This window comes from Lytechinus variegatus, chromosome 14 (genome assembly GCF_018143015.1).
Source record: "Lytechinus variegatus isolate NC3 chromosome 14, Lvar_3.0, whole genome shotgun sequence".
In the NCBI taxonomy this organism is placed as follows: Eukaryota; Metazoa; Echinodermata; class Echinoidea; order Temnopleuroida; family Toxopneustidae; genus Lytechinus; species Lytechinus variegatus.
In genome coordinates this window covers 11,142,933-11,167,918 of record NC_054753.1, presented here as the reverse complement: position 1 = coordinate 11,167,918, position 24,986 = coordinate 11,142,933, and the positions used below count along the sequence as shown (strand labels likewise).

General features: G+C 37.0%; 1 protein-coding gene across 4 annotated transcripts in view; it reads left to right on the top strand.

Annotated features, from left to right (window-relative positions):
• LOC121428224 (probable cation-transporting ATPase 13A3) overlaps positions 1-24,986 on the top strand; it is a 75,195-nt gene that overhangs the window by 1,915 nt on the left and 48,294 nt on the right. The window contains exon 1 of one of the 4 annotated variants that reach the window (XM_041624842.1): positions 4,513-4,695. The exons of 2 other annotated variants lie outside the window; for them this stretch is intronic. In XM_041624842.1, coding sequence (XP_041480776.1) covers positions 4,676-4,695 — 20 coding nt within the window. In that variant the 5' untranslated portion in view covers positions 4,513-4,675. Of the gene's footprint in view, positions 1-4,512; positions 4,696-9,848; positions 9,989-24,986 lie in introns of those variants that run through there. One more of the 4 variants, XM_041624843.1, reaches the window with a different exon arrangement.

The window sequence follows — 24,986 nt, the reverse complement described above, 5'->3', positions numbered from 1 at the left end:
GGTTTGAGAAAAATTCATCAAATAATTAAAAAGTTATTAGAATTTCAATTATTTGATTTGTGACGTCATATGCGAGCAGCATTTCTACATAGCGAATGGTAAAAAATCAATGAAATGTCATTTTCTCAGAAAATTGAAAATGGTTTTCACTGTACCTTTTGTATATCAATAGACAAATCATTTTACACCCGATCATGAATAGAAGTCATCAGGAACCATACAAAATTTGAAATTCATGCATTTTGTATTACATAACACATGGGGCAGCTGCTCGTTTATGACGTCACATATCCAAAACTTTGAACTCTAATAACTTTCTTACTCTTTAACGGATTTTCCTCAAACCTTCACCAATATTTTTTACTATTTTTTCTACTATTTTTACAACAAAGTTTTCTTCAGGGTGAACTTCCCCTTTAAGGGATGCCTTCTTTTATCAAATACTTGCATATTTTTATCCAGTCTCTCTTGCTCATCTTTTCTACTTTGAAGCTCAAAATTTATGCTCCAAAGTAAAAAAAGATAAGCAAGACGGAATGGATAAATTTCTCTCCAGTCTTTCACTTTTATTTCCTTTTACATCCATCTATTCTGCTGACTCTTCTTTGTACTTGACCCGTTTCTTCAGCCTCATGCTCCAACCCTGTGTTCTTATTCAGACTACCTTGCCTAACCCTATAGGTGTGCTTCACAAGCCAAACACCTAAATGCATTATACATATTCTGTGATGAGCTGCTCTACATTGTTATCTTTGAACTGTTTGTTGATTTTAAAGGGCCTTTTTAATCGGTTTGTGAATTAAATAAAGATGGATTGAATTGAAGTTGAATTGAATAACTCAGTATTTTGTTTTCTTTTGTAATTTGTTGTATGAAAATAAATAAGAAAGAAGAAGATACTTTGATAAATACAATTATTTTTATCATTTGTTTATTTGTTGCAGTATCGTAAGAATACCCAGTGATTGAAATATATAGTGCTTAAATTGCCCCTTTTTAGGTCTGAATATCAAATATTTTCAGCTCGCGCTTCGCGCTCACATTATTGATTTTTATGATAAAAGTATATTTGGAAAATACCAGATTCTAGATTTAAATCTGAAACACGCGCATGCATTTTTATTTAGATAAGCATTAATATTTAGTTACATACGCATCTTGTAAAGGATCTCAAACATTGTCCAGAACCTAAAATTTTCAGGACAAAAATTAGCTCGCGCTTCGCGCTCGCACTATTTAAGTAGGGCGTATAGTTGTATGAGAAGAATAGCTAAGAAGCGACTGTTAGGACTACCCCTTATGAGAAACAAAAAAATAATCAGCTTTAAGCGGCCGATTGAGGAAACCTTTTTCGCCCCCCCCCCCCTTATTGGTAAAAGAAGACGGGATCTGCCCCTGACTTTTCCTAAATTCCTTCGTTCCCTTCTCCATCCGCATGCACGTACAATAATCTCACCGTGCACCTGTATTTTCTTTACTGATCTTTTATACGGCCGGACGATCTTCTTTACTTTTTACATTGAAAAACTTTAACATTGTCCTGAAAAAATTCCTTTGCATTTGTCGCTTTAGAATGCAATTTCGTATAATTGTATATGTAACTAATTAATGTTTATAACATAAGCAAATCGAATTTCAATGAAGACAATAAAATGAAAATGAATTTTATAACTCCATATAGTATTCTGACTAGTGTTTCTGTACTCAAACCACTCGATACAAGGGCCGCTGAACGGTTTTGTAAGGGGGGCTGACCATGCCAAAAAATCACAAGCAGATTGTCATTTTTACGTTTTTGTACACGGTTTCGGAAAAGGGGGGAGCGGAAGACCCCCCTCCCCCGGTTCCGTAGTCCCTGCCATCACCTCCATATTATTGATTGGAATTTCCTGATCAAGCTAGGGGGTGGATGACTGAGGGCAATACCCCCACCCCATCCCAGCATAAAATAAAGGAAAAAGAGAATGAAACGAGAAAAGGGGGCCGCGCGTTGGGGGGGGGGGGTGCAAATAGAACGTACGATCTCGTGTCCACGCCGTAGGTCTACTCCTCCTTACAATAAAGAAAAACAGAGAATCAGAGATCATATGGGAAAGTAAGAGAAAACAAGGAAAAAAATAATGAAAATGAAAAGGAGTGAAAGAAAGAAAGAAGATAGAGGAAGAAGAGAAGAAAATATTGGTGGAAATTGAGAGTGAAATTAATTTTTGCGAATCGATCTGGGAGTATAATTGGAGCCGTTGTGGCCCAGTGGATTAGTCTTCGGACTTTGAAACAGAGGGTCGTGGGTTCGAATCCCAGCCATGGCGTAATTTCCTTCAGCAAGAAATTTATCCACATTGTGCTGCACTCGACCCAGGTGAGGTGAATGGGTACCGGTATGATTTTTCCTTGAACGCTTTAGCGCCTATTAATATGGCGGCTCAGCTACAGCCGGGGTAATAATATGATACCAATTATCAAAGCGCAGTAGAGTATATGCACATAGTAGCTGCGCTATATAAATGGACCTATTATTATTATTAGTATTATTCAAGCCTTTGTCCCCTCGCCCCTTTCATATAATAATGCCTACCAAAACAATGAAAGAGAGCAGGAAGAAATATGGAAATACTATAGGCGGATCCAGTCCGGTCTAAAGCTATAGCGAGGCCCCTGATTGATGGCGCAAAAATGAAAAGAAAGAGAAGAATTATAAGGGGGGGGGGGGAGAAACAAAGACGGGGAAAAGGAAAGAAAGTATTAAATCAGTATGAACAACAGTGTAGAAAATGCAAGGAGTGGGATAATTTGCAACAAACCTTTTATCAAAATGAAACGTCCACACTCGCGCTTCGCGCTGGCATATATATTCATGAGTACATGCATGGTGCTTAAAATGTATCGTTATTACGTATAGGTTCCTACTTCGCACTTGTGAGATTTAAAATAAAAGAAATAAATGAAATGAAAAAACAAGTTTTAAATGTCTTAATTTCAGGTCATATTTCAACTCGCACTTCGCGCCTGCATTATTTGTTTAGCGGGATTCGCATACCCTTTTCATAAACCTATCCTCCAATTAGCCGCCTAAGAGTAATGCGGATAATTCAATAAAAATTGCGTTCATAACTCCGAAAATAAGCCGCATTATTTTTACGAGCGCCCGTCCTGAAAAAGGCGGATAATCGCCATGACAACTGGACACACCCCCTCCGATGCGGTTGTGTTGGAAAAGGGTGACCTTGTGACAGCACCATGGCAATTATCCGCATTATTTGGAAATGCGTTCATAAACTCAAAATCTTATCCCGATGCCGCTATTATGCGGATAATAGCAGCATCAGAGTAATGCGGATAACTCTTGTCCTCCTCCAATTTTACGACCAAATTATGCTGCTATTAGCCGCCTAAATCATAGTAATTGGGTTTATGAAAGCTTTCCAATGCAATGAATAATTTAGAGCATTTCCTGTAATGCCGAAAATTTGTTTACAAATTATAATTTCTCTTATTGAAGCTTATTAATTTACTATCTATTTTGCATCCACGGCGGACTGCATATGCATAATGAATGAGTCAGAAAGAAGAGGATCGAGGGTATATTCCAGTTCATCGTGACTTGGCCGTGAACCAGAATAGCCCGGTGGTGGTTGTCGCTGCCCGGCAAGCAGTAGGCTAGATGACAGGTTCGAATCCCATTGTTCTGATTTTATGATTTTCATTACAGATCGAGCATGCGCTCTTAGTAGGTCCATGATAGGAGTAATGCCGAAAATGTGTTTACAAATTATAATTTCTCCTATTAGAGCCTCTTTATTTACTATATCGTGCTGAATATAAGAAAAAGTTTGAATTATCCCTTTTCCGTACATTTTTTCGTTATCGCCTTATTTGTTTAGTGGAAGCTATCAACAGTGTGTTTTATAGCTCCATGCTATAGTGTCTCTTTTTTTTCCTGGTCAATATCTTGCTTTGCGATCGAAATTGTTAGGCCAAGATCGGTTTCACGATTTCAAAAGAAAACACTTCTTCGTGTCAGGAGTCATATTAACATTTCAGCTCGCATATGCTTCGCGCTTGTATTAAAAAAAGCGTGCGAGCTGAAATGTTATAAATGATGATTACTGACATGAAGAAGTGTTTTTCTTTTGAAATCGATATATCGATCAATCGTATTTGTATGTGTAAAACTGATTAAAACTCCCTTGCCGTTTTTCAAATCATAGGCCAATGTGCTATTCACGATTCAATTTCCCTTTGTCACAATCGACCTCCCCCCCCCCCCCCCCCCCCCCCCCCATTTCTAGTCGAATGCTTGCGGGCTTAATTGGTCACCCGTAAAATTCGTAAAGTATTATCAAATTCAGTTCCAAATCAAACGTAATGTGATTTTAATTCTAAACGAACCAGAATCGTGTATTTGGCCCTGCTTGCATTTTTTTTCAAATACCCGGGTCAAATACATATAAACTCAACTTCAGACTTGCGAGTACCACATGTCGAGTAGCCTAGAGGCGCGCGCTAGCGAGATGTGTGAATGAATGAATTGGTATCACGTGTACAACGTACAAGTACAAAACGTAAACATAACAATATTTCAACTTCAAATATGCCGCATGCACGCATGCTGGCACATCTTCTGAAGCAGATTTAGACGATTTATTATGCCAAATTGGACAAAAGAGAATAAATCATGGTGTCAGACCGTCCATAGTAAGTATGAGAGACGAGTTAATTTATTTCAGTATGAGGAATGGCTTGTTTTTTCCATGTATTTTAAAATCTGTTCGACAAGATTGAGTTTGCAAATTGCATGCGCTATTTCGTGTGTGTTGACTGTGTTGAGTGTGATAGGCAAGAGATGCGGGATCCTTTCTTTGTACAGTGCAAGACAGTTTCCCCATTGACGTGTGTGTGTTTGGTGGAAATATTTCTCTTATTGTATGAATGGCTGGTTACCAGAGATGTGATAAGGGATTTAAGGTCTTCTTCATTCTTTGGATATTCAAAGAAGGGATTTGTGCAGTTAGTGGCCTGGTCCCTGGAGCTGGGTGATTAAACGCTGGGTTATAAAACGCTGGGTGGTAAAACGCGAGGTCATTCCTTAAAGCTAGAGAAAAGATATTCGCGTCTTGATGTGCGTAAGTTTTTCTTTGCTAACCGAGTGATAGATGTGTGGAACAGTCTCCCAGAAGATGTAGTTACTGCTTGTTCAGTGATTGCTTTTAAGAATAGACTGGATAAGCATTGGGAGAAGATTGCCTATGACTTTGAGTAATTTTCGTTTCTTGTGTGTTTCCATGGGATTTTTCACTGTCTACGATACCCCTGCCACCCCTCCATGCCAACATAAGTAGCGCATCTAATTTTGTCTGAAGGAGAGCAACAATAGACATTTCTACTTTGATCGATGAACAGGCTTCGTCCTACAACATCGTTGGAGTAAACTAAACTAAACCGACATTCCCGGGGGGGCCACTTCCATTCACGAGTGGATACCATGCGCGACCATGGGGTCTCGAAAAGCACCCTAAACACGTAATTTCCATATTCTGAAAATGCGCCCCTTAACAAGTATTGGCTTGTGAAATCCTACCCTTAACAAGTATTGGAAACCAAACGATACTCTTGGCAAATATTCCCTGAAATGAACCCCTTAACAAGTACAGGAATGTTTTATTGTTACGGTTCCTTCGGTCGTTGGCTTTACCTTATTTTGTTTAGTGCGACCCCACCTTCTACACCTCGCGCAAATAGGACTCTAAACACGTAGTGTTGGGGCAAAAAGGACATCCTTTATAAAACATTTTAATTTTGTTTTATCATCCCCGCAAATTCGACCCTAAATACGTAATTTTCCTAGCGAAATAGATACCCTTTTTTCATTATTTTTGTGTTTTTGACACCCTTATCACGTTACGTACGTAACGTGCCCTATCGTGAAAAGGACATCCTTTTTACGTGTTTTTTTGGTCGCGCATGGTATCCACTCGTCAATGTAAGTGGCCCCCCGGGGTTATATTTAGACCAAAAGCTTCGGTCTCTGTTATGTTGGTTGTTCAGCTGAACTCTGTTGGCTTTCACTCACCAAATACAGAGACCGAAGTTCTAGCGCGATCTGTACAGGGGACTCAATGGCCATAGTTTATGTACTTAAGATCGGACAAAACGGGAAGTGAATTTGCGTGACAGCCGAGGTAATTTACTGTTTTTGTTCCTTTTAACTTGATTTTTCTCCGTTTTTTTGGCAATTAATGTCAAGAGGCAATATTAATTTGCATTTTGGTTGCAATAATTGTCAATTTTTCTATTCATTAAAGACAAAAATTGAAGAGCCCCGACGGGGGGATTTTGCATTGCAAGTCCCCTAATGGTGGCTGCACGATAGCGAGCCGTCTGTGTATGAGGAGAAAAAAAAAATGTTAAAAAAACACCATTACCTCCTCGAAACAGACGGCTGCCAGCTGTCTAGGTTATATTATAACCTCGTTCGTAGGATGAGTGGGCTGGAGTGGAGGTCATTTTACATTCATCTAGAATTAGAAATCTACTCTAGTCTAGTCAGTATGAATTCTTGTCTCGCAATTTTTTCAAGGCAAAAATCTGTCTGGGTACTATTATCAGAACCCCCCTTTCTTTCAAATCTTACAACAAAGTACACAAACAGACAACTAGCTTGCTACATCTTTTATGTTACTGTACATGTAGGCCTACAATTATGTAGGGTCGAAAAGAGGTCCATGTAAATCCCAGTCTCTTCTTAAGAGTCTTAGCCTAGGGGATGTTGCAAGAAAATATTTGCGATCAATTGCAAATATTCTGCTGCAATTTTACAACTGTTAGATCACTTTTAGCTGTAGCAAATGGGAAAAAATTTCATGTTTCAAGGAACAGATTAGCAATCAATCACTAATTTGCAATTAATTGCAAGACATACTTGTATTAGGCACCAAAAAGACTTGTAATTGATCACATGTTTCTTGCAACAACCCCATTAGACAATCATACCGGGGGGGGCACTTGCATTGATGAGTGGATACCATGCGCGGCCATGGGGTCTCGAAAAGCACCCTAAATGCACCCCTTAAGTATTGGAAACCCTACCCTTAAGAAGTATTGGAAACAAAATGATGCTCTTCAACTTGGCAAGTATTCCCTGAATTGAACCCCTAAACAAGTACAGCTATATTTTAATTGCTATGTCATGGACGTCGGTCGTCTGGTTTACCTTTTATACCTACATGTACATCATTGGGTTTAGTGTTGACCCACCTCACTCAAATCATACTTTAAACATGCGTTGACTGTTGGGACAAAAGGCATCCTTTTCTTTTTAGTCTTGATTTTTTATATCCTCACAAATTTGACCCTAAACACGTATACGGTAGCTTAATTTCCTGGTGAAATACATAACCTTTTCCCATTATTTCAGTGTTTTTGACACCCTTATTATGGTACGTACGTAACATGCCCTATCTTGAAAAAGACATCCTTTTACGTGTTTTTTTGGTCGCGCATGGTATCCACTTATCAATGTAAGTGCCCCGGGGGGGGGGGGGGGCAATTATATCTAGTAGGAAACATCATTTTTCGTCACCTGCTTCTAAGTTAAGACTGTTTAAATGGGCACCTTACCAAAGTCTGAGCATGGACCTACTAGGCTACTAATAATAAAATATTTGAAGCATCTTGTTGCTAGAACTTACACGTATCATACAATTGTCACCTTATTCTTAGAATAGTCTACAGAGCTGCTAATTAGTAGGGCCTTATCATATTACGATTTGGAAGGGAAAAGGGACACTAGATACTTTGTAATTTTTCCCCTCGAAATAGGATTTTTAAAACTTTTTAATATAAGAATGATTTTTTGTAAGTTTTCAAAGTTATTTTTAGGCTTGAAATTAAGACAGAAAGAAAAAGAGAGTAGAATTTTCACAATTATGGTTGTCGGCTGTGTCTTCAGGTCCAGTATACTACTGTCTCACTCTTCGATGCTGTCGTAAATGCAACTTTTGTGAAAGACACATGTATCTAACCTATAATTTGTATCATGTTGAATAATTGGAGCCTGTCAAAACTTTTGGCAAAGGGTTGGTCCATTAAAAGGGACCTTAACCTTGACAAAAAAGGTCTCATGTAAAAATAGCAGAATTAAAAACAAAATGTTGAAGGTAAATGCCAGTTTTGGTAACGATATCAAAATGAGTTTGTACAGAATCCAATGAAATTACCACCAAAGTGTCTGTATAAAACATACATGTATGTGCCAAAGGATTCTGGAAGAAATTGTGTAATTGCTGAGAAATCAGCAAATAAGCACAGGATTCGGGTCAAGCGTCGGGCCCGACATTCAAAGCAATGATTATACACTGTCCCACGTGCGCTTATCTGTGTTGTTGATCTTCGGTGTGAACATTTTTCAGCATAGATTTCAAGATTTCACAAAGTTCAGTTTATGTAACTGTACCGGATCTAGATCCTCGATGATATACTGACGATTAAGCCTTGTTTTACAGACTTTCTCATGAAATTGGTGTTTACTGCAACTACTGGCATTTCTCTTTTAAGGTTTGAGGAAATATCAATCAAGATTTGAAAAAATTTTAGGAATTTATTTATTTTTTAATTTGTGACATAATACATGTATGTGAGCAGCTGCTTCATAAATCATATCTTTTAAGAAATGAAACATTTGGTTTCTGTTGTATGGTCAGTTCCCCCATGTCTGCGCGGTCTCTTAAGTCTGCGCACCCGCGTATCTGCGTGATTTTAGTTGCAGACGATACGCAACGAGCGCGAACTTTACACATGCACTACATAGACAGGTATTAATAAAAAATCTGACTCAAAATGGTGGAAAAATAATGAATTCAGGGCATTTCATGTGACGGCCTCAAAATGCAGCATTTGTCATCAAAATCCCTGAATCGTGTGCAAAGCGGATGTGTGCGCAGACATGGGGTACCATTTTTTTTTTCAATCTGAAAATGACTGCCCGAGGTTTTTTCAAGAAAATCTTATCCTTTCACTTTTTAATGAGAAATTTGGTACACTTTTAATAATATAAGGAACACTATTAACCAAAAGATTTTGTGAAATAAGAAGAAATTCATGTTAAATCTTAACTCAAATTGTTTGGTGCGCAGACTTGGGGCCCACCCACCACCATACCTTCAGTATTCATGTATCAACATGCTCCTGACAGAATTTTTTTTGTCACCGTTAATGTATTTTATATCACATTACTTTATGCGAGTCAGTGGCTTATTTATTACAAATCCAAAACTTACAATTCTACTAACTTTCCTGTTTGCTGGAGTGTCCTTAAATCTTCACTAATATCGTTTATTATTTTTCTGATATTTTTAATATAGCAAACTATCTATCAGTATTGGTGAATTTCCCCTTCAAAGCTTTATAGTTCAAGTTCTAGTACAGAAATCTATTTTCAATGGGAAATGGTTGGAAGAAATCCTGTTTATCATAAGCCAGAATTAGAACAATAAAGTGTAATAAAAATAATTTAGGCTTGCTTAAAATAATATTCATTTCATGACCACATTCTTCTCCTGGTGCATCTAACACAGGAAATAACATGTTGGACCACAGTATAACTGGACAGGAATTTTTTTCATAAGTTTTCTGATTTTCATTTCTCGTTTCTCTATAACTAATCATTTTCCTGAAATATATATTAAAAAAAAATATTTTAGAACTTCTTCACCTTCAGTGTAAAGTTCACATGGGTAAGGCAACCACTGTATTGTTGATATTGTGCATTTGATTGAAAGTTTCCTCTTTACAATAATACTGCCCTCTATAGTTTGAACTTGGAACCTGTACCTTGTTTGACTCACATTGTGAATGTTGGCCCTTCAAAGTAGATCAGGGATATCAATTCTACAGCCATCCAAGCCTTGATTCATAAAAAAAGGCATTTTGCTGTGTCCATACATGGCATTAGCCTTGCAGATTTTTAGTTCTGCTTCAGTTCTGCATTCATGTAAGTTGCCAATTATTTAATTTCATTGTTTAGCACTTTATATTCATATTACAAATCTGTATTTAAAAAAAAAATTATGTTAATGACCAGTGGTATTTGTATCTGTAATTTCACCAATATTCTCACATTACTCCCAATTTAGCAATCCTACAATGTATGTACACTGGGCCACCGTCTCCCTGAAAAACAATTTATCATTTTTTAAAAGATTTTATTTTTAGCTTTTCACTGTGAGCATGGATCTTCACGGTATCCCTGTTCATTAGTAAAGGGGAAGTTCACCCTGACAAAAAAGTTTATGGTAAAAAGATATTGCCGAAGGTTTTAGAAAAGTCAATCAAAGATTGAAAGAAGTTATTACAATTTTAATTACCCGGTATTTGATTTGTGATGTCGTGAGCAGATTTCCTACATATCATGTGTTAAAAAGAAAAAAATCAATGAAATTTCATTTTCTCAGAAAATTGAAAATGTTTTTTACTGTACCTTCAGTAGGCTATGTCAAAACAAATCATTTCTTACCTAACAAGAAAACAAAAATAAGTCATTATGAACCACTAAATATTGAAATTTATGCATTTCATATCACATAACATATGGGCAGCTGCTCATTTATGACATCAGAAATAATAAAAATTAAATTCTAATAACTTTCTTATTCTTTAATGGACTTTCCTCAAACATTCAGCAATGTTTTTTTACTATATTTTCTGCTATTTTTACAACAAATTGTTTTTCAGGATGACCTTTAAAAGCTACACCCTTTTCAGATACTTATATTCCGATTCCTCCTCTTCCAGATCTCTTGTTACCCCCGTTTCCTTATCCTGGGGGAAAGATAATTTGTCAACTCTTCCTCTAAGTTCTGGGTTAGGGTTAGTCTTCCTGAAGTCATTTAAAAACATTCAAACTTAAAAAGGAAAAAAACCTCATAAACATTGATAAATATTGAAAGGTTTACGGTAAACATTGATAAAATTCTTCTCAATTTCCTTCATAATTTAGTGCCTTGAGCACTTGACTGAGTGGATTTGGCGAGCTATCTACATGTAAATCAGATATTCATTCGGTTACGAACATTCAAAGGTGCAAACACTTCCAAATAGTTTTTAAAGCATTTCAAGGCAGTGGCTGATCTAGACAGGTTTACATACAATACAGTTTTACTTGCCTTATTATTTGTCCACAATGGTTGGCCTAGGCCATCCAAAGTACAATGTATTGCGTCCAATCTGGTACGATCTGCCCTATTTGAAGGTCTGGTGAAAATTCTGAGTCTTTACAGTTAGTGAAATGTAAAGTGGTCCATATTGACCATTTCACTGAGGGATGATAGAGAGGGAGCTTCTAAGGCAAGGCATACATGCAAAAGAGCAGTTCATACCCAGGCGTTAAGATTGCAATTAGACAAAGAGTTGAACGAGACAGAATTTTGATTTTAGAAGGATGGATCATGTTGAACAAATTACACCTGATAGATTCGCTGTAGTGTTCCTAGGCAAAGAAATGGCAAGCTTCAATCCCCTACAGAAAATTAAGCATGCCGCTTGAAAATTTCTGTAGGGGATCATTAATTTTGTCTCTTGTTTCTATCCATATTGTGTCTTTTTTCCTTCAAAACAGTGGATAGATAATCAATGATTGTTGCCAATTTGAGGTCCAAAATAAAATTGATTATCGACCTTGTAAAAGCTGTGTACTTCTATAGAAATTGCAATCCATGACATGTACATGTAGGGGAAGGCGGGGTAAGGCGAGCATAGGGGCAAGTTGAGCCACCAGCCCCAGGCCAATAATGAATGAGTCACATTATGGTGGTGTTATGTATTGATGACCCATTGCATAACACTTAATCCCACCAAATTGTTTTCAACTTTTAAAAAAAAGTACCTTTTTAGAAAGAAAAATGCAAATTTTAGCCAAAAAAGTAAAACAAAGGTGTGAAATAGATAGTAAAGTGCTTTTTACCCACACTCATCTTTAAATGATATAAAGAAATAAGAACAATATTGTTAGTCCAGGTATGGATTCTCATTCTTGTCAGTCTTTTACATGATGGATGCATAAGAAATGTGTGGATGTGAAAATATTGCATGAAGTTAGGACTGGGGTAAGTTGAGCCAGCCAACATGGGGCAAGTTGAGCCATGGTAATTCTTATGGTAATGTATAGTAAAAAAAAAAAAAACCAATCTTTAAAAAGCCATTGATCTGCAGGCATACATGTAAAGGAGCAAATCCATATGACAGTTCTTTTACTTTTAGAGGATGTTAGTATTTATAGAGAATATTGAAGCAAGTGAAAAGACTTTAAATAAAAATTGGCTTCCCACATACATTTTGGACATAGTTTTTGTGGCTCAAATTACCCAAGAAGGTGGCACAACTTACCCCACATATGGGGCAAGTTGAGCCATTTGACATCGTTTTTTTTCAAAGGTCGCAATGACTTTTAGTGTGGGGGTAGAAACGTAATATTTATAGGTGAAAAATATTTCCCAATAATCAAATTTAAAGGCAAGTTACTGACATGTATTCCTACAATATTATTCAAATCAATTCTTAATGCACAAAGTGTCACAATTTACCCTGCCTTCCCTTACATATTATCAATTCCCAAATCTAAAAACCCCTGAAAATGATTAGCAGTACACATCCTTCACATTACTTTCAATAGGTGGTTTCAAACCGCCTCGATCACAAGAATCCCTGTTAAATTACGAGAACTTTTTAAGGCTAAAAAATACCTGTTAATTATTCCTGCATTCACACCGCCCCGAAACACATCCTTCGGGATAAGTTCCCGAAGTTACGAGCATGCGCAGTGTGGTCTGTGGTCTGATAAGCAGGCAAGGCTTGAGATTCAAAATCACTAGCCAGCAGCCACCCGCGCCGCCGCGCCCAACGACACACTGGGCTAAAAGTTCCCGTAATTTGCTTTCACATTGCCAAAATACCTGCGACCTTGGAAAAATCCCCACGAAAGTTCTTGTAATTTCGCCAAGTACCTACTATTTAGCGGGTATTTTCTTTCGGGGAAATTACGCGTAGTTTGCTTTCACATTACCAAAATACCTGGTATTTTCTGATCGGGTAAATTTACCGCTCAGAGAATACCTGGAACTGGCGAACTTCGAGGCGGTCTGAAACCACCTCTTGTGGATGGTTCCAACTTCCGAAGTACATGCTGTGTGAGTATACCTGTGGGCGTGTATAATTTCTGGAGTTAAACGCTTTGAAGATTGAAGCAATAGTGTATTCTCTTTATTTGTTCTGATGCATACATTACTTAAGGGAGACTGGGGTTAGTTGGAACATGGGGTAAGTTGAAACATTGTAATTTTCTTTAACGCCTGTAAAATAAATTTATGCAATTCTGCCCTCAGTTTATTGCTATTAATAATACAACAGTGTTGAATTATTATTGCAATAAATTGAGGGCAGTATTGCATATATTTACTTTACAGGCGTTAAAGAAAATTACAATTTTTCAACTTACCCCATGTTCCAACTAACCCCGGTCTCCCCTACCATTAATCAGGCGTGCAATAATATTTAAAATAAAATATATAATTACATTTAGTATATACCTGCATTATTTTGAAGTTTGAAGGGGGTATATAGGATTCTTGCGCATCAAACTACTTCCTCAGTTAACCCATTCTCATGAAACTTGGCACACATGTTGGTGTTAGGATAAAGATGTGCAAGACATATTTTTTGTATGTGTTGGAAATTGTTTTGCCATGGTACCAGGATATCATGGCAAAAATAAGGTAAAATATTGCAGTTTGAACTACTTCCTCAATTTTTAACCAATTCTCATGAAATTTGGCACACACATTGGTTTTGAGGTGAAGATGTGGAAGACATATTTTTCCATGTGTTAGAAATTGTCAAGGTAAAGATGTCAGAGACACATATTTTGTGTTCGTCAGAAGTCATGTTGCCATGGTAACGACATTACATGTATATGGTGAAAATCTTGCGGGTTGAATTACTTACCGGTAATCAATTTTCAACCAATTCTCATGAAATTTGGCTCACTCATTGGTTTCAAGGTAAAGATGTCCGAGACGCATATTTTGTGTATGTCGGAAATCGAGTTGCCATGGTAACAACATGTATGCCACAAATTAGGCGAAAATCTTGCAGTTTGAACTACTTCATCTATTTTTGACCAATTCTCATGATATTTAGCTCATGCATTGGTCTAGGGATAATTCTAGGCAACACATATTTTTCCATGTGTTGGAAATTGTTGCCATGACAATGGCGTATGGTGGGGGTATTCATCACCCTCAGTGATACTTCTAGTTTTAATTCTCATTTTAGTTTAATATTTTCATTTTTATCCTATCCATCATTATTGTATGAATCTCCATCATCATCAACAACAACAATAACATCATCATCATCAACATCGTGGTCATCATCATTATCATCATCATCTGTGAAACTAGGTGCCACCGTAATTTTCTATACTTCCTTACTTACAAAATCATGGAGGCAAAAAATTAAAAAAGTGTACATCAACCAATATTGAAGAGATTTTGAGCGTTATCCTTGTCTTTTGTTTTCTTAAAATTCAAAACTTGTTGGGGGTAGTCTTGGTCTTTATGTCAGGTCTGATTCTTCGCAACCAGAAAGATTGCCAAGCCAAGCAACAGGACCATGTATTTGATAACTCTATTTTAAGCCATCAAATAGAACTCAAAGCTTTCCAAAGGATTTTGTTGCCATGTAAAGGCCCGGTCACACCGCCCGAGCGTTGTTGGAGCGGTCGTGGAGCGGTAGGGAGAGGGTCGAATTTCGCTCACAAAATTGGGGAAAAAGTAAAAAAAATAATCGAAATCGAAAATGGTGAACGGTAGCGAGCGGTGATGATTTTTTTCTCTCTGCTCCACGACTGCTCCAACAACGCTCGGGCGGTGTGACCAGGCCTCAAGACACCAATCCTATGAGCAATTCAATCACAGGACTTTGAAATTTCTCTGATTTTAGTTCGGGGATGGAGCAAAGAAGTTCATAGCAACATATATTCCTCATAAGTTTTGTTTATTAAGATAGTTTTGAAGGATTTGATGATATTCAAAACAGGTTAAAAGCCCTTTACCCCCCCCCCCCCATTGTCACAAACAGGATTTCTTTAAAGGGGAATGAAACCTTTGGAACAAATAGGCTTGTGTAGAAACAGAAAAATCAAAGAATGAGAATAAAGAAAGTTTGAGAAAAATCGGACAAATAGTGAGAAAGTTATGAGCGTTTGAATATTGCAATCACTAATGCTATGGAGATCCTCACATTGGCAATGCGACAAGGATGTGTGATGTCACTGATGAACAACTTTCCCTTTGGTGGACTATGAAATACCCTAAAAATGTATATTTTTACTTTTTCTTATGATGATACAAACTCTTTATCCATGATGTATTCTTAAAAAAAAGGAATTACATGCCCTCATGTAGAAAGAACAGTATGATTTATGGATAGATGTGATAAAAGAGGCAATTCAAGTGAAATATATACTAAAGTAATGGGGAGAGTTGTTCACAAGTGACATCACACATCTTTGTCGCATTGCCAATTTGCTATCTCCATAGCATTAGTGATCGCAATATTCAAATCCTCATAACTTTCCCATTTGTCCGATTTTTCACAAACTTTCGTTGATCTGTTTCTTTGATTTTTCTGTTTTCACACAAGCTATCTTGTTCCAATGGTTTCATTCTCCTTTAACTGAAGCAGATTTGAGAATGAGGAATAAACATGTTTATACTGTCTTCTCACTATCTTGATTATTTTCACTTTTCAGTACCTCTCAAAATGGTGTACAGATGGTGGGATTGCCCCCCCCTAAAACAATCAAGAAAAAAAAAGGAAAGAGAGAAGAGTGAAATATCTTATTACAGTACAGGCCTGTTACAGTATCCTCAATATTATGTCAAAATCTATCACGACATTGGATATTTGTAATAAAGTTGTCGAACTTTTTCCCGCTGGCTTATACATAGCCCCCTCATCAATAATTTACTCCATATCCATTTGTTCTTGTTCCCCACTTTTCACTCCCAGCACACTCTTTTTTTTTTTTACAATAACCTCAAAATTGTTGAAGAAAATATATATTTTTTATCACTAGGTGGTTTCAAACCGCCTCGATCACAAGAATCCCCGTTAAATTACGAGAACTTTTTTAGGCTAAAAAATACCCATTAATTATTCCTGCATTCACACCGCCCTGAAACATACCCTTTCGGGATAAGTTCCCGAAGTTACGAGCATGCGCAGTATGGTCTGATAAGCAGGCAAGGCGCGAGATTCAAAATCACTAGCCCAGCAGCCAACGACCCGCTGGGCTAAAAGTTCCCGTAATTTGCTTTCACATCGCCAAAATACCTGCGACCTTGGAAAAATCCCCGCGAAAGTTCTCGTAATTTCGCCAAGTACCTACTATTTAGTGGGTATTTTCTTTCGGGGAAATTACGCGTAGTTTGCTTTCACATTACCAAAATACCTGGTATTTTCTGATCAGAGAATACCTGGAACTGACAAATTTCGAGGCGGTCTGAAACCACCTACTGAGTAAAGAAGATTTCTGCTCAAATTGAATTACCCTGGGGGTGTGTTTTAAAAAGCTGTTTACATGTACATGTACGCCTGACTTACCAACAAAGGAAACGTGAACTGCCAAGTTGTTTTTTCTAAGATTTTTCATCCGTAACTTCATTTATGGCATACATGTAGCTGTACTATGAAACACTTGCTTTGATTTTGATATGGTTTTGTACACTACACGACTTAATGAAATTTCAATTTGAATTTTTTAATTTTTGCAGTAATCTCATACTGCCACAGAAAGATATTTTGGTACCTGAGTAGGGAGGTAATATGCAAGCACTGATTTATATTTAAAGGACAAGTCCACCTAAACAATGTTGATTTGAATAAAAAGAGAAAAATCAAACTAGCATAACGCTGAAAATTTAATCAAAATCGAATGTAAAATAAGAAAGCTATGATATTTTAAAGTTTCGCTTAATTTCACAAAATAAGTTATATGCACATCCTGGCTGGTATGCAAATGAGGATACTATGACATCATCCACTCACTATTCCTTTTGTATTTTATTATATGAAATATTCTTATTTTCTCCTCATTTTCAAGTGATGCAACTATTAATTCCTCCATGAACATGTGGAATTAGCATTGTTCAATACTATATGGTTTAGTCAAGTTGGTCCTGATTGTCAAATCTATAAAAAAATGAAATATTGTATAATTCAAACAATAAAAAACAAAAGAAATAGTGAGTGATGGACATCATCGACTGACTCACCTAGTTGTGCATATCACTGTTTTGTGAAAAATAAGCAAAAATCTAAATTGTCATACCTTTCTTATTTCATATCCGTTTTTGATGAAATTTTCAGCACTATGCTAGTGTTGCATAAAGGGTCGTTAAACAATGTCGCCTGGGTTTAACCGGCCATATAGACAATTAATAGCCCTTCACTCACCTCCGTGCATGAATGAACATTACGCATGGCGCGCCCACAATACCCCCAAATATGTACCCCAATGACCAATTAAGAGTGAGAGTTCTGTGTCTGGAGAATGAAGGTCAAGTCAAGTACGTGTTCAGCCGCAACAAACAGGACCTCTAGACCTTCGCTGGACTCGGGACACCACGTACTACCAAGGAATATTATACACCTTGGAGCTAGGGGCAATTAATTCAGTAAGTGCCTCAATCGCAATACATTACTAGTATGATTTTTCTCTATTCAAGTAACCATTTTTTGTGGGGTGGACTTAACCTTTAACAATTAGGCTATAAAATATCTTGAGTAAAGTCTAGATTCCAAACTCTCTGCATCAGAATTTACCGGTAGTCTCCCGGTTCCAGTCAAATATATTGCTGTAGTCACACGCGTGACCAAAAAATGCGTTTAAATGGGTGTTTTTTCAGTTTTGGACGTGGGTCGCGCGTGCACTCGTTAAGGGTATCAAAAACACTTATTTAAAAAAAAGGGGTAGTTTTAAGGACTTGTCAACTGCAGGATCAAATGTCTTAGGGTATGTTTTTTTTCAAAGCTCTTTTTTTAAGACTAGCCAAACTTGTTTAGGGTATGTTTTTTTTCCCAAGCTTTTTCCGCGGGGACATATTCTGGCGACAACTTGTTTAGGGGCCAAAATGTGTAAATATAGGCCTACACCTGTAAGGTCTGACTAATGTGACTGACCACTGGTCAGAAGATCAATTCAAAATTGGAGGTGCCACTATTTGTGTCAGTTTTGCATTGTTATGGTCAGAGCTACATGTACAAACAATGCTTTTTTTTCTATGACCAAGTGTACAGTAAGCTTCATACTTTGCTCTGCTTTAGAGAAGAAATTATCAATTTTTCAGAATCCATTCCCTTTTATGAAATCCTTTTCCTTTGTCCTGGAACCCTGTTGCTTTTGGGGCACTTTAAAGGCTTTATGATATTTCATATTGATGTATTTGATTGTTACATGTACTTTGATGTCAAAAGTGTACCTCTCTCAGGCTTCAAAGTTTGAATTTTCCTTTTTTAAAGGTACACAGTGTGTCTACAATTTTGGGGGTACATGTACGTACCTCTCCCTCTGAAATCTGAGCTTCGCAACTGAAACTCTGACTCGTTTACAGAGTTTAAAGGTAAATGCCAGTTGTGGTAACGATGTCAAAATGACTTTTTACAGAATCCAATATAATGACCACCCAAGTGTCTGTTTATATGAATAAAAAATATGTGCTGAAGGATTCTGGAAGAAAATGTGTAATTGCTGAGAAATAAGCAAAATAAGCATGGATTCGGGCACTTCCGTCGGGGTTTTATTCCAGCAATATAATAAACACTGTCCCATGTGTGCCTATCCATGTTGGCGATCTTCAGTGTGATTGTTTTTCAGCCTAGATTTTATGATTTCACAAAGTTTGGTTTATGTAACTACCAGATCTAGATCGACGATGACTTAACCTTGGTTTTACAGTCTGAAATCAGTGTTTTACTGCAACTACTGTCATTTAGCTGTTCAAAGTAGTCCATATTTATATCGATATTTATGTATTTGGTTTTGATTAAACCTTTGATGTCACTTGAGTAGACAATAATGCTCTTATATAACACCAGTATTCTTGCTCTTTAAAAGGTAGAAATTAGCAATATTTCTGTATGTTTATAATGAATTAAAAAATCCCAACTTTGATGATATCCCGGGGGGGCCACTTAAATTGACGAGTGGATACCATGTGCGACCCCAAAAACACGTAAAAAGGATGTCTTTTTCAAGATCGGGCACGTTACGTACGTAACGTAATATTAAGGGTATCAAAAACACTAAAATAATGAAAAAAGGGTATCTATTTTCTCTAGGAAAGCTACGTGTTTACTTTAGGGTCAAATTGGTGAGGTTTTAAAAAAAAGACTAAAAAGGATGTACTTTTTGCCCCAACAGTCAACACTACATGTACATGTTTAGAGTGCGATTTGCGAGAGGTGGGGCCGTACTAAACCCAATGATGTGGGTAAAAGTAAACTGACTCCTGTGACATAAAATATCGCTGTACTTGTTTAGGGGTTCAATTCAGGGAATACTGGCCAAGAGTATCATTTTGTTGCCAATACTTGCTAAGGAATATGGAAAATATGTGTTTTGGGTGCTTTTGGAGACCCCATGGTCGCGCATGGTATCCACTCGTCAATGGAAGTGCCCCCCCGGATGATATCACATGAAGCAATAATATCACACATGCTTCAATGGTGTCATTCCCCTGTAAAAGTAGAATCAGCATTTTTTATGCCCCCCATGTTTATGAATTCTAACTTAATGACAAATGTAAAGGGCTGTGCAAATTTGATTGTCGTAACTTCGATATCACTTGACGATATCACTTGAAGTGATAATATTGCACTTGAATTTCTTTTCTTTTTATGTTTTTGGTTTTTATATTGCTAGCATGCCAATCTACACGTATTGTAAATATTGTGATTCTTTTTTTATTTGTTATAAAAAACATATTAAAACAAAATAAAATGGGACTATGAAAAAATAAGATTCAGCTGTGCACATACTGAAAGGTGAAAGACATTGTAATAATGTCTACATGTATAATGAAGCATCAAATGTCTCCATCCAGGGGGTGGGTTGGCTTCTGTTATTTAATGCTCAAAATGGATTTCACACAAGAGAGAAATTTCATGGGGGCTCAGGACAATTTCACCCCCATTATGTTCAAAAGAGCCCTTGGAAGTAAAAAAAAAGAGAGCCCCCAAAATCCCAATTCACTGCAATTTTTAAGCTTACCGTATCCAATAATGCGGATTCAGTTGCGTAAAGGAGCCCACAATTTTTTTTTAAATTGACAATTTTTGCCTGCCTCACACAATGTATTATCTTTAATCAGAGGGCAATATACACAAGTATTTTATCATGCTGTTACGTCCACACTAAATTATGCCTCAAATATTATTTTTCATCAGCTAGCGTGGAAATCTGAAGACAATTACTACTGTAAAATAAGTATCCAGGCCGTTGAAAGTACAGTATTTTCCTCATTTTCTCGCAATTTTGATAACCCTTTTCAGTGTATATTACAATCGGCTGTGAAAAAACCCCATTCTTGCTTTTGTATTTGAGCATGGTGTTCACCTTGTAATGGCATTAGGCCCCTGGCCTAGGTCTGAATACAACTCTGTATGCCAATGATTGAGCGGGGGGGGGGGGGGGGGGGGGGGCACTCAAAGAAAGATGAAGAGAAATATAGAGAGAGTTGGAATGTAGAGGATTAAGGTAGTGTGACAGAAAGAGGATCCAGTTGGGAAAGAAGAAGAGCAAAAGGATATTTCTTTGGTCATCAAATTCTGGTTATCATGTACCACAATTCATGCATGTGCATAAAGGGGAAAAAATAAATGGGGGCTCCAACGAATCTGCACTGAAATGCCCTACAGAGTCCTGGAAAACTGAGAAAGAGCCCGTGAAATTTCCGTAGAGTCCAATGTAAACTGTATTACAATTTTATAGCAAAACTGGGCAAATATCCCTCAGAAAAATAAGAGTATTTTTTCCATGATGTGCATTTTGCGCTCCCGTGATTCTAGCAATAAAAGTAAAAAAAAAAAAACTGCAGTGGTAAAATTACATTTACTTTGGCTCTATCCATGGATCCTACTATGCTCTATCCCATCAGGTACTTTTTTACTGTTAGAGGCTGTTCTCATTGCGCTTTCTAAAACAAGTTTACTGGAAACTGGTTCAGGAAACCGGTTTGTAAGATCGCTTTGCTAGCGTTCCCACTTGATCACACGAAAAAGGTTTTCAAAATCACTTCACATGAAGCGATCTTGTTGCTATTGCTATGGAAACGCTCTCAGTGGGGTGACACGTTTCGCGCGAAATTGGAAACAACAGTTTAGGCATTCTACACCTGTCGTTTGGAGTAGCGCGCTCATAAATGTGCGAAGATCGCTTCCCGAAGAACGGTTGTGTCTTCACTCTTCGCGCTAAAACCAGTTTGAGGCAAAGCGATCTTGAAAACTACACCGGGAGGTGATTTTCTGAACTGGTTTGGAAGATCGCTTTGACTGTTCTCACTACACGTTAAACTAGTTTCCACTATAAAAGTAGTTTTAGGAAGGTAGTGAGAACGGTGTTTTAAGCCAATAATGGCGAAACTGAATATGAGCTATCATAAGAATTGTAACTTGTCTTGGGAAATATACATGTATATCACAAAGAATGGACATGTACCAAATATTATGAGCATTGGTCCCCTCCCCCTTCTCTGTCTCCCTCTTTCTCTCTCTCTCTCTCCTTGTTTGTTGTTAGAAATGTTTTGAGCCTTTTGGCATTGAGAGCCCCTCTCTCTCCCCACCCCAAAGGAATAAATGATTATATTATCCAGTTACAATAGGGACCTACATGTATATTTGCACACACATACATGTACCTGTATGTACATTTCAACTGGTATAAGCAAGGAGTTACCAGCATCCCTTTGTGTTTGTATGGTACATAAAAGAAGGGTTTGGACTCTGGAGGGGAGTTATTATTTACATCTCAGCAGAGGCTAGGTTACTTTTGTTGCCTGTCAGTAGCTTTGCTGTGTTTGAGTGCATTAGGTCTCACGATTTTAGTGCTCTTGGAAAGGAGAGGCAAGTGCTTTTGCTGGAAAGGTGAGGTGGTGAATTATTCCGTATTTATCGTGGGTTTTACGAGATTGGTTCCTTTAAAGGTCAAGTCCACCTCAGAAAAAATGTTGATTTGAATCAATAGAGAAAAATCAGACAAGCACAATGCTGAAAATTTCATCAAAATCGGATGTAAAATAAGAAAGTTATGACATTTCAAAGTTTCGCTTATTTTCAACAAAATAGTTATATGAACGAGCCAGTTACATCCAAATGAGAGAGTCGATGATGTCACTCACTATTTCTTTTGTTTTTTATTGTTTGAATTATACAATATTTCAATTTTTACGAATTTGACGATTAGGACCTCCTTGCCTTAAGCACAAAATGTTAAAATAATGGAATTCCACGTGTTCAGGCAGGAATGAAACTTCATTTCACATGACAATGACGAGAAAATAAAAATATTTCATATAATAAAATACAAAAGAAATAGTGAGTGAGTGATGTCATCAACTCTCTCATTTGGATGTAGCTGGCTCGTTCATATAACTATTTTGTTGAAAATAAGCGAAACTTTAAAATGCCATAACTTTCTTATTTTACATCCGATTTTGACGAAATTTTCAGTGTTATGCTTGTTGAATTTTTCTCTTTTTATTCAAATCAAGTTTTTGTTGGGATGGACTTGTCCTTTAAGTATCTGACTCTTTCCATCAGTTTTATGACTTCTTTTTGTATCATCCATTTCTGTGATACACTTCTTATATCCATTCTTTGTTGGTTGTGTTATTTACTTTATTCAAGTTTTAGACAGTGATAAATTACATTAAAGACATCACAGGTATATTGTTTTTATATTGGATGGCAGACCTTGGTTTCCAAACAAAACAGATATTGTAGTACATGTATCACAGCACAACACAATTAGTTTCAGTACCTGGAAGAGTAGTCCTGTTAAAGTGCTTTCATACCGAAGGTAAAGTGGTGTTACTCCGGAGTAACTTCGGATTGGGCTTGTACTGCGGACCAACATTACACCCCCTTTCAAAGGTAAACTGGCAAGCTCTGCAGCGGTGTATCTGCAGTCGGTTCCGTAATTTTCCAAGCTAGTGGCGCGTGGAATCTCCCCCATCCGGAAATGAATGAAGTTTTGCACGAGATAGGTGATTCTGCACTTCCTATGCGGACTAACTCTGTTTGTAACCCTCTTCTCAAAATGGGTTGAGTACTCTGCTTGAATCCGGATCAAAATAATCCTAGAATTTTCATACTGCCCTCCAAAGTGGAGTTAGCTCCTTCTGGACTCTGGAGTAACTCTACTTTGGCTGTCAGTATGACAGTAGTATATTAGTCTGCAGACTTCAACGAAATTTGACTAATATTTTTCTTGTTATAAACATTTTTTTATAAACATGTAAACCTTTACAAACAACAAGCCATGACTTGCAATGGGAGGTTGTCTGTTTTCTTTATAGAAAGTGTTCAGCTGGAGGATTTTTGCTAATTTCAAGTGGATCAGAATACATCTAATGCTTTATTATGTTAAATTTCAGAAAGTCAACCCCTTAAAGGTAAAAGCCAGTTTTGGTAACGATATTAAAATGAGTTCGTACAGAATCCAATGAAATGACTACCAAAGTGTCTGTTTGTATTATCATATGTGCCAAAGGATTCTGGAAGAAATTGTGTATTTGCTGAGAAATCAGCAAATAAGCACAGGATTCGGGTCAAGCATACATGTAGAGTCTGACACTCAAAGCAATGATTATACACCTGCCCAACGTGGGCTTACCTGTGTCTTCAGCATGAACATTTTTCAGCGTAGATTTCAAGATTTCACAAAGTTCGGTTTGTGTAACTACAAGATCTAGATCCTCGATGATATACTGACATCAGACAATTAATCCTTGTTTTACAAACTTTCTCATGAAATCAGTGTTTTCTTCAACTACTGGCATTTCTCTTTGAGAACTTTATTTTATTTCATAGTAACTTCATTCTGGTTGATTTAGATACATGTGTGTGGCTGTGTGTGTATTTTAATACCATCTTAAGCAATTAACGTACAAAGAATAGAACATCTAGTTTCTAAATATGTTCAGGATGGGGAGTTGAAAACAATTTGATGACTTGGCTGAATATTAATATATGAGACAGCAAGTCATGTGACAGTTTGTTCCCTAGTTGATTGAAAATCATTGTGCATATTCTTAAACATATGTTGCTATGTCAGATTGTGCACATATGCAGGGACAATATGAACTGTGAAAGGACCTTATGGCTTTTGGTCAAGTTTTCATAAGTTTTTTTAATTGTAATTTAATGTAAAACAAAACAATTAATGAAAATATACTACAATACAAGATATCAAAATGGTTAGACACGAAAAAACAAACCTTCAAATCCATGGCGTGTGAGAGGGAGAAATGTGATACATTCATGTAATACAACAAAAACATAATCCTCTACCATAGGTACATGTATTTTGGCTCCTTGAAATGTGCAGTAATGCAGCAGTAGTCACCCCAGCCAAGAGACCTGGGTAGGGCCAGCCAACGCCCCCTCAGCATTTGATTGGTTGCGGACATTAATGAAAAAAAATCAATTTCAATTTAATTTAGAAAAAAATAGCAAGTTACCAAGCATATCATCGTTTGAAATATGCAGCTTTAATCTTTTATGCTTTTGTGTATACGATTCAGTTGGCTTATTGAAATAAAATTAAAAAAAAGATTCCACATTATTTTTTTTTGCATTTAACAAAGTCCTGAAAGCTAATTTAATGGAAACAATCACAAAAGAAGCAAGATCATTCTTCCCTGTTTGCCTCAAGT